A 16,641-nucleotide genomic window follows, 5' to 3' on the forward strand; every position below is an offset into this window, starting at 1 on the left:
GGATTAAACAAATTAGAAGATGAATTAATGAAAAATGTAAACTGAAAATGTAAAAAAGCAAATCCAAAGTCTGCCCCATGTTCAAATTTCTACTGGCTCGCAGGCACTTTCATAAAGCATAAAAGTCATAAAGCACTTTCTAAAAACTACGATTTCTTGATTGTGATTGGCTAAAGAACTTTTTAAGCCGTTGCAAACCTTTGGTAACAACATGTTGTGGCTACTTGACCTTTCTAATCCTTAAGGGTCAAATGAGAAAAACACATTTATTTGTTTATGTGATAAAAAGCACAATGGTTTGAGTTTCTGAATAAGATAAATATTTGTGTGTTTACCTGTTCACGTGACTTAAATTTTGAAGTTTACAGTGAACATTTAATTGTGAATAATATGTAACTTTTCATGCGAACCAAAATTTAATGTTGACAAAAAGTTTTTTTTTTTCCACAGAGACCTTTTTTTTCGTTTTAGTTTTGGTTGTCATCTAATTCACTAATTTCTGTAAGAAAATGTATAGATATATTTCTGTTTTATGTAAAGTAATGACCCCAAAAACATGCAGTGTTGTGGATATGCCTTGTTTAAGTAGTCTGTGAAAGGGGGCAAAACTGCTTTTAAAAAGTATTTGAATTTAGTCAGTTAATGTACAACCTCACCAAGGAAGAGAAGCAAATAGTTATTCAAATTGCAAACTCTACTTAAAGACGTTTTATTTTTTTGTTTTTGTTTTATTTTTTACAAATTTGTAACAGTATTTTTTTTTGGTTTGCAAAGTATTTTTTCGAAAAGAAATTTAATTACTAAAACACCGTTATTTATTTGAAATATTCTATATAAGATAACTAAAAAGCGAGTCTTAAAAATAAAATGATGCTACAGCACCTCCTAGTGACTGCGAGGTCACCCTGCATTATAGGTGGGCGGAGCAGTCGAGTGAGTGGTCGGAAAGAGGCGCCTCCAGCCCGGTGCTGTTGATATCATGCTGAAGCCTGGAGCCATAGTCATGGCGGAGAGGAAAGCGGTGCTGTTCAACTTCTGGGGGGTCGTCGTACCTTCAAAACCCGACGGTATTTTCCAGAACCTGGAGGACCGGCACAACCTGCCGGGGTGGGTGAGAGGCGACGTTTTCACGCGACACCAATGACAGCGCGTGACAACAGTGAGCCGTGCACGCGCGCATGAAAATTCATCCAAACTTTCAGACGTTTCAGGAGCTGAATTGCACTTAAGAATAAGTAAAAACTGTTGGTAAAAATTTAAGTTTTATCAGCAACCTGTGGACTTTGGAAACGCCCGCCCTCTTCTGTTTGTGCGGTTGTGTAATCTTTAAACTAAAGATGGGGTAAAGGTGAGGTTAAAATTGGATTGTTTATGTATAATTCACACCTGCTTGACGTATCTCCAGTAATAAACCTTAAATGATTTTATTTGTCATTCATTAACAGATTAACAAAATAAAAGTCACACAAAAGTGGGGCGCCTTTCCAGCAAACAAAGTAGAGAAACATTTTCAATGGCAGAATCAATGGTTAACAACAAAAATAACATATTTTTAACTGATCATGACTTATAAGTCTACTCTGTGCCTCCATGAAACTAAACCCGTTAGACTAAAGCAAGTTGGCACAAGTTTGTGCATTGACAGTTTAGAAACCGTGACAAAGGTGAGCTCCTGGTAGCAGAATCCATAATGCGCCAACAAGAAATGCAGCTTCATAGTTGACCAAATTTGAACATTTTCACTGATTTTTTTTTTTTTTGGACCACTGCATACCAAGGAAAATTAATTTGAGGTCAGCACTGCCTATTATTAAACAAGATTTAAAGATTTTAAGTACGTTATGGTGCAAAGAATGCGGTACGGGTCACTAAATTAGCTGTGATTTAGACATTTCTGGCTGAGATGCCCCAACAACATTAATTTTTTTTCCTATAATCGTTGCTGACATCAGAGATTATAACAACAAAATTCCAACTGATTCTGAAGCAGAGGAAAGCAGCCTTGCGCCTTCATGCAATACTATAATACTATAACAACGTTTACCAAAGCTGACATGAAAAGCAATTGTTTTTTCTCTGTGTTGGAATCAACTGACTTACGTTTGCGCAAATGGCGAAGAGTTATCTTGTTGTGGCTGGGGACATCTCCAGTGTTAAAGGTTAACCTTACCCACTGGGGGCATATGAACCACCAACCCTTCGGCTGATAGACAACTGTTCCACATTTATTTTATAAAGAGTTTTATGCAAACCTTTATACCAATGTTTTTTATGACTTTGGGCAAAATAAATAGAGTTGAATCATCTAAAAGTATCGAACTAAACAAGACTCAATGTAGAGCCTTGCGGGACACCTTTTTAAGCATAATAATGACCTCTTTAACACTTTAGGAGCTTTAAGTGTCACCGGTGACATCTCCGGTGTTGAAGGGTTAAAGTAATAAAAGTATTTACTTGTCTATGGATGAAAACAGGATAAACGGATTGTTCTTTCTCTGCTGTGATTTCTCAGAGGTTTTCTGTCCAGCATTTACTCCCAGACCGATGGTTCCCTGAGGCAGGCGGAGCGGGGAGACATGCCTCTTTCTGAGGTGGGTGGAGACGATGGCCACGTCGGGTCACCTCAGCACCTCCTTTAATTGTTTTTTTTTTTTTGTTTAGATGCTGCCAGCTTTAGAGGCTGAGTGTGTAAAAGAAAGCCAGGCCAGAGGCACGGCGCTGCCATCTGATTGGTCCATCAGGGGTCTGCTGAAGGAGCTCAGGAAGGAGATGATGAACGTCAGACATGCAGTGTTGAAGACTTCCGCAAGTCTGCGGCGCAGTGGTAGAAAAAGAAAAATGCATGCAGCTGTTTATAATTCAACAATCCTGCTGTTAGTTGTTTTCATAAGACTTTGGTCTGCAGGTGTACTAACTGCTGTGCTAGCAAACCACTGGCTGGATGATTGCGCCGATGAAGACAGCTCCGCACGCCTTCTCTGTCTGCTCGGCGGGCATTTTGACCTGGTCCTTCAGTCCTGCCACTTGGGTCACAGGGTCCCAGAGCCCACCATGTTCAGCACCAGTTTGCAGCAGCTAGGAGTGACTCCCAAAAATGTACAACACAAGAAAATGTTTGGGTTTTTACATTTTTGTATTCTTTAAATTGAAGAAATTTTTGTTTTGCTTAAGGCTCTGTGGCTCGATGCAGATAAGGCGGGCGTGAAAGCGGCAGAAGATGTGGGGACCAAGGCCATCCTGGTGGAAAGTTTAGATGCAGCCTTGGTGAAACTCTCTGAGTTCACAGGAGTTAAGGTGCCTCCAGTTTCAAAGTATAATGATAGTAACTGAAGATGCTAATGCAGCTGCAGAGTTTTTGAAGCTCCAAACACCAATTTGAGTCATTTTTCAGGCAGAGGAGGATGAGAGTCCTCCCCCGTTCTGCAGCCCAGACGAAGTTTGTCACGGATACGTCACCATCAGAGTAATGTCTGGAATCATGGTCAGTAGCTCCTAAAATTCAATTAAAGTAGCTGAGAGTGCTGTCTTTGTGAGGCAGACTGGTGTGAGGTCTCACTTTGTGGAGATGGGCTGCGGTCCTCCTGTTCTGCTCTGCCATGGCTTCCCTGAGAGCTGGTACTCATGGCGATTCCAGGTGGGCTGCTCACTCTGATCATTGTTTGATCTATTGTAAAAGCTTTCCCAGTGGTCTTTTCATTTTGTTTTATTTAGCAAAAATTAGAAAAAAATGTGTAGTTTTCTGGGACTTAGTTTCTACAGAGCGGCAGAAGTTTATTAGAATTTCACCTTTGAGTTAGTTCAGGGAAACCCTGCTCCCGGTCCCTCTTTGCTGACAGATTTCTGTTTACACACTCTTCTATGAGTTAGTTCAGGGAAACCCTGCTCCCGGTCCCTCTTTGCTGACAGATTTCTGTTTACACACTCTTCTATGACAAGCAATATCAGAGCTATCCAGCCGTGCAGTTTTGAGCCAGATGCCAGCTCAGACAAGGAAAACGTTGACGTACATGGATCTATTTGTCCACAAGTGCGTGCACCAGAATGGAGCAGATGAGGGAATTTGTGGCCCGCCCTGAATATTTTCTATATCATAAATACAATGTTTTTCAAAAGGTGTTTTTTTTTTTTTGTCTGCTCCTGATTCACAAAAATTTGAATAAATAAAAACTCAGAAATGCAACTTTAAGCTTAATTTTCTTTATTTATGTCCTTCAACATCAGACAAATGTTGTAATAGCATGATCACAACACCAAAAACAGAATTTGGGTCCTTAAAAAAGCCTGTGGAGTTTTGATCATTTTGTTTTTTCTCTCTGGTAGATCCCTGCCTTGGCAGCAGCGGGATTCAGGGTGTTGGCGTTGGACATGAAGGGATATGGAGAGTCAACAGCGCCCCCTGGTGTGTGAACAATAAACATGATCAACGCAATAATCTCAGTTGTAAACAATATCATTTTTGTTTGACAGACATAGAGGAGTTTTCTCAGGAGCAGCTTTGCAAGGTAAAACTGAAAAAAAATATTTCTTTTTTTAAAGACTTTTAGATGAAAATACTGAATATGTTTCTCATTGGCAGGATTTAATTACATTTCTGGACAAAATGGTGAGCAGCAGCAGAACACACAGCATCTAAACATCTGAATAGGAGCTGAGTCTTGGTTCCCTCCCAGGCAATTCCACAGGTCACTCTGGTGGGTCACGACTGGGGTGGAGCGCTGGTGTGGTCCATGGCCCAGTTTCACCCAGAAAGAGTCAGGTGATCACTCGATATATTATTAGACTGCACCCATTCTTCAATTCAAAAGTCAACAGTGTTTTTTTTGTCCGTATAAAGGGCTGTGGCGTCTCTCAACACTCCTCTGTTCAAAGTGGATCCTTCTGTTCCTTCTTCCGAGAAGCTGAAAGATATTCCCATTTTTGACTACCAGCTGTACTTTCAAACACCTGTAAGTCAACATTTTGAAAATAAAAAGATGATCTATGAGATAATTTCCAGGAAGCTTTTGTTTTCTAAGGAAAAGCAGGCCAAAATATGGTTTCTGAGTGATGCTTTAGATCAGGGGTCCCCAGATACAGACCTTTAGGGCTGGTGTCCTGCTGGTTTTCCAGAAAACCTGCCTTATTTGCTGCTGATTACCTTGACCTGGATGTGGGGACCTCTGCTTTAAAAGGTGGCTAAATGGCACAAGATTGCATACCCATGAAACATGGACACCAGATGACCCCACCTCAATGCAAATCGTCCCAACATGATGGAGACCCAGAACATTTGCAAACATCTCCATTTCAGTAAAATCAGTTTTTCATCAGTTTTAGTCTGCAACCCTCAGCACTGAAAAGTTCCCCTATGACCATTATTTAAAATGTTCCCAGTGGTGTTGTAGTTACGAATATGAAGCTTTTAACCAAAATCCCACAACCTAAATGTCTAAAAAAAAGACACAGACTGAGAGAACATTAAAACATGAAAATGCTTTGAATTACATTGTAATTTAGGCTACATTGTACCAGGAAGCAGCACTTACTGTGGCTTAGAACTGATCTGATGCTAGCACATGCAGATTGTTGAATTCACTTGCAGAGCAAATAAAATGAAATCTCACAAAGAAAGTGACTACCGTATTTTCCGGACTATAAGTCGCACCGGAGTATAAGTCGCACCAGCCCAAAAATGCATTATAAAGTAGAAAAAAACACAGATAAGTCGCACTGGACTATAAGTCGCATTTTAACTTTCACAACCTTATATGACACAATCATAGCAGACTGTTTATCTAATAATTTCACAGTAATTTTTTCTCAAACTTATTTATTTATTCCTTTCATGAAGCATCATTGGCTAACTAATACTCTGTTTTCATCCTGTATTTGTAGAAACAGTTTTCACTTTTATTGCATTTCTGAATCTATAAAATCATTGGAAAATAGAATATTATGTTGTTAGCCTTCAAGATCTTACTGTAAAAAAAAGTTTGCTGATTCTCTGAGTCACTTAACATACTCTTAACACTTAACATACCTCATACATCAAATTGACCCAGAAACATCATCTCTGTTCCTCACAAATGAACATAACAGGAGGGTTAACAATGTATTTATTTCAATTTATTTCTAATATAAGTCGCTGCGGAGTATAAGTCGCACCCCTTGCCAAACTATGAAAAAAAGTGCGACTTATAGTCCAGAAAATACGGTATTCACACATAATTTTCCAAATATGTGCGGCCAGTGCTGAACTTTTTTCTTAGCGGGACGGACGCAAAAAAGGGTGAAGTTTAGGATTACGGGTTACGGTTAAGCTCTAAGCAGAGGCGCCAGTTCAATGTTAAGTCAATGGTACAGTCGTGATCTGAGGTCCTGCGGTGGGTGCAAAGCAAAGGTCTGGCAGGAGGGTGATTTCAGCCGGGCAATTTGAGCGGCATGCCACGGTAGGGCATGTCTGTCTGCCGTAGACACTGACAGAACAGGGGAAATGGTTGCTATGGAGAATTGAAACATTTACTTTGAAGTAGAGACACAAAGGTTTCTGCAAATGTCTCTATCAGCCACAGACATAGAAAAGGGGAAATGGTTGCTATGGACCATTATCATCACGGAGACTGGTTTTAACTCCAGATGGAGATGGACAGAGGAGCTGAGGAAACAAGAACCCCATTAGTATAAATAGAACAATCACAATGCTGAATAATGTGTACATGATGAGGAATGGGAGAGGGCAGGTGTCGGGGGACGCCTGTTCACTACTTTGAGCTGCTACTCCCCTCGATGCAGCTTCCAGCAGTGTACGTGGGGAGAGCAGGAGTTTTAGGTGAACCAGAGACAAGATAGCCTAGCAACCAGAGGATCTTATCCCAGCCTGCGCACTTCAGACTGCATTATCTGACCCTGGAGCAGACGAGTTGTTTGACAGCGCCTAAGATTACGTACCTCTACATAGGTATAGAGCTAGCAGATTTGTTTTCCCCTCTGCTAGCTATGTGGTTTAGTGGTCTGACTATTTGAGGTAGCTTTTCTGATCCAAAGGATCCTTAGAAATTTGTTCTCTACTTTCCGCTGATCCAAATAAAATGTTTCTCCAAGTAGCACACTTCCCCTATTGGGCAAGTAAGGCATCAGTCTTTAAGTCAAGCTGCAACTGTCTCTCAGTCTAAGTCTTAATGAGTGATGAGAGTGACAGACATGCTTTTCTACCAGCTTGCCTCTCACTGTAAGGAGCTTCGAAATAGCTAGATAAATCAAAAATCCTCAGATCCTACTTGGCAGAAATCCGATTATCAAACATCCAAATGGGTACACATTAGGGCTGCAGCTATCGATTCTTTTTGTAATCGATTAATCTAGCACTTAATCGATCGATTAATCGAGTAATCGGATAAAACGATTTGTGTGTGTTTTTGAACGACCAAAACAAATAATGCATAACAAAAATGATGTGGCTGTAAAATGAACAAGCATTTGATTTTAAAGATTCGCTCTGATGGAAATGTTACTTTTGGTGTTTTTAAGTTGGTCTTGAGAAATGTCACGGAGCTAGAACATTTTGTATGGGGGGGGGACAGAAGACTTTGAAAGGGTGGCACAACACCAAAATGGACGGCCATTAAAAATAAAAGAATCAGAAAAACATATTTGATCATTATCATTGTTTACATTTCGTGTAAAAATAATGCTTTTATTATTTTTGCAATGCTTAAAGAAGCCTCGCGGTCCGCCAAAAGGCGAGCTACCGCCTGTCCCAGCCCCTGCCTCTCGGCGCCCCCTTGATGCTCTTAGCTGAATGTCCCGTGGGGTCAAAAGCGTTTATTTTGAAAAAATTAGAGTGTTCAAAGCAGGCCCGGTCGCCTGAATACCGCAGCTAGGGGCTCTCGCTGCCAGCCGAGGCGGCCCGCGCTGGTCGCCGTGGAGGGGGTGCGGAGCGGCTGACGCCGGCCCTCGCTCGCTGCCGGCGGCACGCGCGGGTTCCGCGGGGTTCCAGCAGTCGCGCAGATGTCTTCTGTTCAGATGCTGAATGGAAGATGTGCTGTTGTGGTATGCCAGCTCTATTTTGCAGTACAGACACTGCACCTTGTTCTCTTCTTTATTAAGTGTGTAATGATCCCACACTTTAGACAATTTCTGACGTTTATTTATAGATCTATTCTCCGCCATCGCGCCAACTAAATTCAAAAGGTCCGTGTGACACAATCAAACCCCCTTGCGCGTATGGGCGCGTCATAGGAATTTAACGAGGCTTCGAGGCAGAGTTTTTGCCTCGAGGAATTTTTGAAATCGAGTAACTCGAGTAACTCGAGGAATCGTTTCAGCCCTAGTACACATCCATAGACAGTTGGAATACACGCATCAACCTTTACTTGCCCCATGGATTGTTTGTGTTGCCCGGGCTGGAAGAGTCTGCTTTACCGTTCGTTAGCGGGGGAACAACATCTCCATCCAACTAAAAGACCAGCTTATCAAATGAGAAAAATACCAAACAAAAAAGCTCCTTCCATAAAGAAGCACATGATGTGAAACAACTGGCTGAAGTGATATGATTTAAATAAGTAAATTTAACCAAAATATAAAACTGAATGATAAACTAAGAAATATTAAGCTATACTTCTCTGGTCTTACAGGGTGCGGAGGCTGAACTGGAGAAGAACCTGGAGAGAACCTTTAAGATTTTCTTCTCCCGCAGCAGTGAAAAGGTGAGTGCAAAACACAGCAGCGTAAACTCTCAGCGCTGGAAGAATCATGTGATGTTTCCCTCAGTCGAGCCGTCCTGCTCTCAGCACCGCCGGAGTCCGTGCTCGAGGTGAGGGTCGCCGCTGAAATGCATGTCCATGGGTTGGATGTTTACTCAAACGTGGTGTTGGTGCGTTTCATCACAGGAGGCCTGTTTGTGGGCCTGCCGGAGGAGATTCCCCAGAGCTCCATGCTGACGCAGGCCGACCTGCAGTATTACGTCAGCCAGTTTGAGAAGACGGGCTTCAGGTGGAGCACCTTCCTATTGGTGCATGAAACAAGAGAACCATCTGCCCTGTAACATTTTAAACTAGATTTTTTTCCTTAATTTCACGTCTGACAGGGGGCCTCTGAACTGGTATCGAAATGGTCACGCCAACTGGAAATGGTCGTGCTCCCAGCCCACCGGGAAGGTTGGTAAAACATCCATAAATCAGAAAAAGTACATTATTACTTTTTTTTTTACTATTTTTACTAAGTTATAGGATCTCAAAGTATATAGTAGATTTTAATTAACCTTTTTTAAAACCAGGTAAAAACCATCCCAGATAATAGGAACACTTTTTTAAATATCACGATTTTCTTAAACCTTTCAGAGTAAACTATATCCATATATATGATAATATACTAGCCTTGGCACACCAAAGAACGATTTTCTTATGAAATATGAGTTATTTTCACGAGCTCATTTTCTTACCTGGAATAAAGACAAGATCTCGGAGGCACCGCCTTTCGCTCTTTGTGGGTGCCGCCCATTTCATGACGTCATCCTTGTGTCGGCCTCAGCAGAGTGTCTGCGTTTCCCCCACGAAAACAAACTACATCCAAACTTTTCAGATGGAAAGACATTTAAATCAATTGTCCACTCACACCGAACGCAATTCAAGCGTCAAATTCATGAACCCCATCAAAGTTGCTGCTCGACGTTTGTCCAGAAGTGTGTTAACCTGAAGCCCCGCTGCATGTGGGAGGAGCTTCTGTCAAGAAGTTTTTCTCAACCTCATCAAAGATCAGAGATCGGTTTTGTTTATTGAACTGTACAAAAGCGTTTTGTGTTTTTGTTTTCTTTTAGATGCGATTTGTCATAATGCACTTAGTTTATATGGGCATCTGGAATATTTTTTATAAATAGGAATATCTTGAGTTCAAAGATGTCAGTCATGTTTTGTTTTTATTAATAGGCTTTGGTGAGCTTATTGATATGATAATTATTTATTTGTGTATATGTAAGTTTTAAAGTACTCAAAGGTTTTCCAAAAATGTATTGTAGGCTTTTATTTGTTTTCCTGTCATTTTTTTGTTTTTACTGATCTGAAGAAGGATCCGAACCGTGACTCTAAAACCGTGACACGATCCGAACCGTGACTCGATCCGAACCGTGACTCGATCTGAAACCGTGACTCTAAAACCGTGACACGATCCAAACCGTGACTCTAAAACCGTGACACGATCCAAACTGTGACTCTAAAACCGTGACACGTTCCGAACCGTGACATGATCCGAACCGTGACTCTAAAACCGCGACACGATCCGAACCGTGACTCTAAAACCGTGACACGATCCAAACCGTGACTCGATCCGAACCGTGACTCTAAAACCGTGACACGATCTGAACCGTGACTCAATCTGAAACCGTGACTCTAAAACCGTGACAAGATCCAAACCGTGACTCTAAAACCGTGACACGATCCAAACTGTGACTCTAAAACCGTGACACGATCCGAACCGTGACTCTAAAACCGTGACACGATCTGAACCGTGACTCAATCTGAAACCGTGACTCTAAAACCGTGACAAGATCCAAACCGTGACTCTAAAACCGTGACACGATCCAAACTGTGACTCTAAAACCGTGACACGATCCGAACCGTGACTCTAAAACCGTGACACGATCCGAACCGTGACTCGATCCGAACCGTGACTCTAAAACCGTGACACGATCTGAAACGTGACTCGATCTGAAACCGTGACTCTAAAACCGTGACAAGATCCAAACCGTGACTCTAAAACCGTGACACGATCCAAACTGTGACTCTAAAACCGTGACACGATCCGAACCGTGACTCTAAAACCGTGACACGATCCGATCCGTGGGTTTTGTGATCCCCTTGGTTTCAGTGACGATCTCTTCTCACAATTAGCTTTTTTCCCCCTGTGGCGTCATTAATAATATGCAGGGCTGTTACTGTGGTCCCGCCCACCCATACAAATGCTGCCATTTCTTTTCAACAAAATTTTATAGCTTTATTGAAACTATTAAGTACAATTTTTGTTAAGAGACTGAGGCTGTCCATTTGCATAAAATGCATATTACTATCATTAGCAAACTAATGAAGAAGAAATAATATTTCATTTTATATGCAATAAAAGCACCATCACAGAATTAACTTACTTTAAGTTACTCAGGCCGTGTCTTATAACGAATGAGCCAAAAGCATATGCTTATTTTTTTCATATTTGTGAAGTGCTTAGATGGTATTTTGGTTTTCAAGCTGCTGATGCCGGCGCTGATGGTGACTGCAGGCAAGGACTTTGTCCTGCTCCCGGCGCTATCTAAAGGCATGGAGGACATGGTAGGAGAAAGAAGCAGCAGGACAAATGTGAGGGACTTGAAATGAAATAAGAGTGTCTGACGCACATTTTTTAATCAGATTCCCAACTTGACCCGAGGACACATCGAGGAATGCGGCCACTGGACACAGATGGACAAGCCAGCAGAGACCAACGACATCCTGATAGGCTGGCTCAAAGAGGTTCACCGGAAAGCTGCAGGTGTAGCTCCTAAACTCTAAGAAATAGAGGAAATGAAGAAATGGAAGCTGGGAGAGAAGTAAGAACAGGGACAATGGAGGACAAAGAAGATAAACAAGAATGGAAAGAAAAATGCCATAAAAGATATTAAGCCTAAAAGACAGAAATGGATCCTAGAATGCAGGAAAGGACTACATTAATAGTTGGATCAAAAGAAACTAGAGGGATAGATGGGGAATAATTATAGAGAATAAGAGTGGTTAACTTAGTTTAATGCATCTAAACTGTTTTTTTTTTGGTCTAATTCTACGCTAACATTTCACAATAAAAGCCCAAACTTTGCTAAGCCGTTTTTTTGAAGATTTCAACTTTGAGCAGCCTCCTAGTGGAAAAAACAATTTTAATGGTGAAAAAAATATATAGTCTGGGTAAAAAAAAAAAAGTTAAAAAACCAGCAGCCACTTAGATGTGTTTGCTTTTATTTTGTTGAATATTTGCATTATTATATCATTACCGGTACATCATGTTTTGAAGAACTGAAAAGACAGATTTACAATAACACAAAGTCACAAAAATATCGGAAGGATCCTAAAAAAAACATAAAGAAGGAAAAGACTAACAAAAAGACATTGGAAATGAAATGTATTAAAAGAAGAGGATAAAGAAGTTATCTTGAGTTTTTTTTTACGGCGAAGACGCCTTCTAGGGGCGGATTCAGCTCTCACAGTTTCTTCTCGCTGAACAGCTCCTTCCAGGCAGGCATTATGTGTTTGTAGATCTTCTCTATCTGTAACACACAGCACATTTTGTCAGTCTTTCACATATTTGGCTTAGAAAGCAGAGTCACAATGCAGCAAAACTGCAGCATCACTCCACAGTTCCACTCACCTGCTCAGACCTCTTGACCCCGTATCTGAAGAGCGTCGCCTGGTGCTCACTGTTGTGGAAGAGGATGTCGAAGGTGACTGCCTGGCCCATCATTTCGTCGATGGACTTCTTCACGGCGGTGTGGAAGTCCCTGGGAGAGTGGGTGTCGTCCATCATGTTGTTGACCTGCAGCAAAACTGCGTTTTGAACATGAAGGTCTGCAAATGTGCAGAAGCTCCGTGACCATGTTCTGTCAGAGTTACCCTGTACTTAGTTCCCAGCAGCTCCAGAGGATCCAGCTTGACCTCTGACCTCAAAGCCCGACCAAACAGAGGGATTTTGGTGTCTGCATCTGGACACAAAAAAAAAAAACTACATGTGCAAGCTGCAAGAATTTCTATAAATAATATTTTACTCATCTGGAGAGCTGCACTACAATGAAGAGCATTTTATTTTTGAAAAATTAAGGTAATTAGATCATTTTTACAGAATTAAAAAGCAATCTTTACTGCAAACACAATAATGTGTCAAATTTTCATTTTTAAAATAAAAAGTAGTCTGGTACCATAGATGTTACAGTTTAAAATAATTTGAAATAAAAAAAATCTTTTGACTTTTCCCAAAACAAAATATTGACATGTTTGAATATTGCAATAAAATCTTGACCTCGACACGTCAGGTGAGCGACGTACGGAACGCCATCCCTCTCCCCGTAGTACACGCCGAAATGAGAGAAGTATTTGTTCCTGGGATACTCCACGATGTCCCCTGGGAACAGTTTGGGGTGGGAATTCTTCTGCGAAGAAATGGACGGATGACTCACTCAACATCATGACCCTTGGCTTTTCCGGTGCAGAACACTTCTGCATTGGTTATTATTTAGACAAAATGCCTATTTTTACAACCAAAGTGAAGCCTCAGCGTAATCATGACTTTCGGGACAGAATCCTTTAAATTCCACTGTCTCTTTAATTCTTTTATAAACCAACAAATATTGGAAATATTAGTTTTTGGTTGTTTTTTTTAATAGATTTTAGATTTTTATCCTGAAAAAGCCTTTTTTAATCAATAATCATGATTTTAAAATTCCAATGTTATACACTTTGATTTGTAATTTCTTTAAATTCTGCTCAAAATTCTGCTCTTTAGGGGAAAAGTTGTAAAATAGTTGTTAGATCAAAATACTCATTACAGCATATCTTCTTTTTGAGATATTTGATGCTAACCTTAGGTTAAGGCACATGTGTCAAACTCTAGACCCATGACCATGTCATTTTATGTGGCCCGCAAGAGCATAAAAGTTTTTAATTTCTTATAATAAAAAATAAAAACTGGTGTGTATTTATTCATATCAAGGGGAATCAGACTTGAAATATCAGATTGGGCAACTATAAATTAGGACACTGTCAATATAACCTAACCTGTCAGAATCAAATTTAAAGGATTGTTGCTAGAGTCACAAGCAGATATGTGTTTTTTTCTATGCAACTGTAATTGTCACTTTAAAAAGTTATAATAAATAATCAGTCATTTAACCTTAAGGAGAAGTTACATTTATTTTTTATTACATTTAGTTACATGTATAAGTTATATCTGGTCCTTTGAGGACAGCCGCTATGCTGATTTGGCCCTCAAATGAGGGCCACAAAAAGGCCTTTAAACACCTTTTTTTGGTAGATTTTTAAGACTAAGGATTTTAGTTGTGAAATTTTTCCAAACCTTTCAGTTTTTCACTGTACGACCTCCTGTGGTACAGTCATTCAAATGGTTCTAAAAAGGCAGTTTACAACCATAGGTTACAAAAAAAACATTAAAAGAAATTTGACATTATTATTTATTTTCCAAATCAGCCCAGATATTTCTAAATAAACTTAATTATGTTAATTGTTTGGTCTCTGTCTATAGTGGTGACAAACGGTTAACATCAATGTTTTGGAGTTAAATTTCTGTCAAAAATAGGTTGCTAAACTTATGTCTGCACACAATTTTTTTCAATTGCATAAAAAAAGGGCACATTTGTAAAAAGAAAAAAAAAATACAAGTAGAGAATTATTTTGTCTTTTTGCAAAACTAATTTGAGCAAAATGACAAAACAAAAAAATTGACAGATGTTTTTATGTTTTGGACACCAGAAAAAACCTTTCTTATATTTGACAGATCCACAAAACAGCACAAATAAGTCATGACAGCTCAAGTCCCTAAAGGGATTTAGCAATTTGATTGGCTAGTGAGAGGAGACAGATGCTGATTGGCTGATACTTCTCAACAGAAGACTAATGTTGTAACTTGGATTTATGTCTGTAGATCTGTGTGCTGGCACTTGTTTGTTTGTATACAAACAAACAAACAAGTGCCAGCACACAGATCTACAGTGGTGTTCTGAGGACCTGAAAAAATATGAATTTAGCATATTAACATTTTTGCAAAATAGTTAACAGCTGCAAAATATATTAACAGCTGTAAAGGAAATACTACAGATTTAGTCTGCACGAGACGTGTTTTTTTCTTTTCAAATCGAAAAAAGATCAAAAAAAGGGCAATGACTCCATACTGAACCCAGTTTAATTTTTAGCTTAAATAAAGACAAACAATCTGCTGAATTCTGCTTCTGCACATATAAAAGGGAAGTTTTTGTGCACGATAAATCAAAGTAGATGACGACATTTTAACCCTGTTTAAACATTTCAGGCAGCCTGCATTCAAAAACCAGTTGCAATTGAATTAATTATTTTGTATTTACATTTATTTTCTGGTTCAAAGTAGTTGGTTTTGCCTCTTTAAAAAAATGATGCAATGGTCAAATTATTGTTTTTTTTTCTTGAATTTTTTTTTTTTCAGATGAACAGGTAAAAATAACGAAGCAAAACTAGAAATATGAATGAATTCAAAAGTGAAAAATGTGCCTGCATCGTACTCACCAGGCCCATGGATGAAGATGTTCACAGCGGCTGCCTCCTCTCTCTTTAGAGAATAAACACCCTGACAGGAGCCTGCCTGCTTTACATGAACGCTGTACCAATGTGATGAAGCTCATCGGAGTCACAGTTGACTAATCTTACCCATCAGCCCACACCACACCTCCATCTGAAACTCTTTGGTCTCCTGTTTTCTTCTTCTCTTTGCTATGAATGAACAATATATATTTATATATATAAATATATATAAAATGTTTCATTATAAACCCATCCATGTGTCGGCATTGTTTTATGGTGTACATTCGACTTGACCCCCCTATAGCTTTTTCTTCTCCACACCCATGGGTGTAAGAACAGGTGTTTCCTCAACAGGAGGCCTGAAAGAGGAAGTCGCCTTTTTCTGTTTTCTTTGATTAAGTCAGAGACAGAGATGTGTGAAGAAGACGATAAAAAAAAAAATATCTAGAAGACATTGGGTCATGAACCCATCAGAAAATCTTCAGGTTGGGCTCACGGCTTTATAACTTTATGGAGATGAAGAGATAAAAAGTCCCACTCCGATCCTCTTTTGATCTATTTTAAAAACGTTTCCGTGTATTTTTTATCTATAACTGATGGACGTCTTCTAGAACATAGTTTCTGCGAAGCGGCAGGAGTTCATTAGAAAATAACCTCGGAATTGTTAACGCGCAGTATGCCCACCTCCGTGTCCCATTACCCATCCTTCAATGCTCTCTCCCGCTAGTTTACAGACCCTCACACCCCCACCCTATCATTAGCAGTGCAACAAAAATGGCAATCGTCAGCTTCCCAAACTGGCTCTTAGGACATGGAATGGTGGGGAAGGAGCCTGGATGAGTGCAAAGGTTGTTTGGCGGAATTCAATTCCCAGCTTGGACTGCAGAACCAGAGGAATTGGACTACCAGATGCCCACCTGTTAAGGGGGACCAGACAGTGTGAACACATCACTTCTATATTAGGCTCGCTTCACTGCCTGCCTGTGTCTTTTAGAATTTTCTTTTAAGATTTTACTTCTGGATTTTAAATGTTTGAATGGTCTGCCACCTCAGTATCTTTTACACTTGTATTTTCCACATCGAGTCCAGAGATCTGAAGATCAAAGAGCCTTTTCAGTTGCAGCCCCCAAACAGTTGAACACACCCCTTGTCAGTGAGGTCTGCCGTTGTAACCCTTGTGCTATCCTAGGCACTTTAACATTGGGAGTTGGGTCATCTAGACCCACTAGACACTGCGCTCAACCTTTTTTCTTCAATGATTTGTGATCTTCACTGGTGTCCATGGATGACATGAAATCTTTCCACCTTTATCCACCTTTATCATGGTAGGGATAACACGTCAATGTAAGGGTGGGGTCATCTAAGATAG

General features: G+C 40.1%; 2 protein-coding genes across 2 annotated transcripts; one reads left to right on the top strand and one right to left on the bottom strand.

Moving 5' to 3' along the window:
* The first annotated feature begins 904 nt into the window (after positions 1–904).
* On the top strand, positions 905–11,813 carry ephx2 (epoxide hydrolase 2). The gene is made up of 18 exons (XM_020708113.2): positions 905–1,107; positions 2,513–2,591; positions 2,662–2,824; positions 2,906–3,096; positions 3,172–3,294; positions 3,392–3,463; positions 3,539–3,634; positions 4,321–4,399; positions 4,468–4,502; positions 4,577–4,603; positions 4,671–4,756; positions 4,835–4,946; positions 8,613–8,684; positions 8,749–8,791; positions 8,868–8,970; positions 9,065–9,134; positions 11,214–11,294; positions 11,373–11,813. The coding sequence occupies exons 1-18, from the start codon at positions 980–982 to the stop codon at positions 11,511–11,513; spliced, it is 1,701 nt and encodes a 566-aa protein (XP_020563772.1). The 5' UTR covers positions 905–979; the 3' UTR covers positions 11,514–11,813.
* Positions 11,814–11,934: 121 nt separating this feature from the next.
* On the bottom strand, positions 11,935–15,418 carry LOC101168683 (HRAS-like suppressor 2). The gene is made up of 5 exons (XM_023964649.1): positions 15,258–15,418; positions 13,006–13,135; positions 12,603–12,691; positions 12,361–12,525; positions 11,935–12,259 (listed from the first exon to the last, which is right to left on the bottom strand). The coding sequence occupies exons 1-5, from the start codon at positions 15,264–15,266 to the stop codon at positions 12,194–12,196; spliced, it is 459 nt and encodes a 152-aa protein (XP_023820417.1). The 5' UTR covers positions 15,267–15,418; the 3' UTR covers positions 11,935–12,193.
* Positions 15,419–16,641: the final 1,223 nt, after the last annotated feature.

This window comes from Oryzias latipes, chromosome 2 (genome assembly GCF_002234675.1).
Source record: "Oryzias latipes chromosome 2, ASM223467v1".
Taxonomy (NCBI): domain Eukaryota; kingdom Metazoa; phylum Chordata; class Actinopteri; order Beloniformes; family Adrianichthyidae; genus Oryzias; species Oryzias latipes.

What these genes read in the sequence shown, in the direction of transcription:
- ephx2 (XM_020708113.2), top strand. Translation starts at nt 980, where the DNA reads ATGCTGAAGCCTGGAGCCATAGTCATGGCGGAGAGGAAAGCGGTGCTG. An exon ending in TAGGAGTGACTCCCAAAAAT is followed by an intron (nt 3,097 to 3,171) that starts GTACAACACAAG and finishes GTTTTGCTTAAG; the next exon opens with GCTCTGTGGCTCGATGCAGA. An exon ending in TCTCCCGCAGCAGTGAAAAG is followed by an intron (nt 8,685 to 8,748) that starts GTGAGTGCAAAA and finishes TGTTTCCCTCAG; the next exon opens with TCGAGCCGTCCTGCTCTCAG.
- LOC101168683 (XM_023964649.1), bottom strand. An exon ending in TGCTGGGAACTAAGTACAGG is followed by an intron (nt 12,526 to 12,602) that starts GTAACTCTGACA and finishes GTTTTGCTGCAG; the next exon opens with GTCAACAACATGATGGACGA. An exon ending in GGGTCAAGAGGTCTGAGCAG is followed by an intron (nt 12,260 to 12,360) that starts GTGAGTGGAACT and finishes TGTGTGTTACAG; the next exon opens with ATAGAGAAGATCTACAAACA.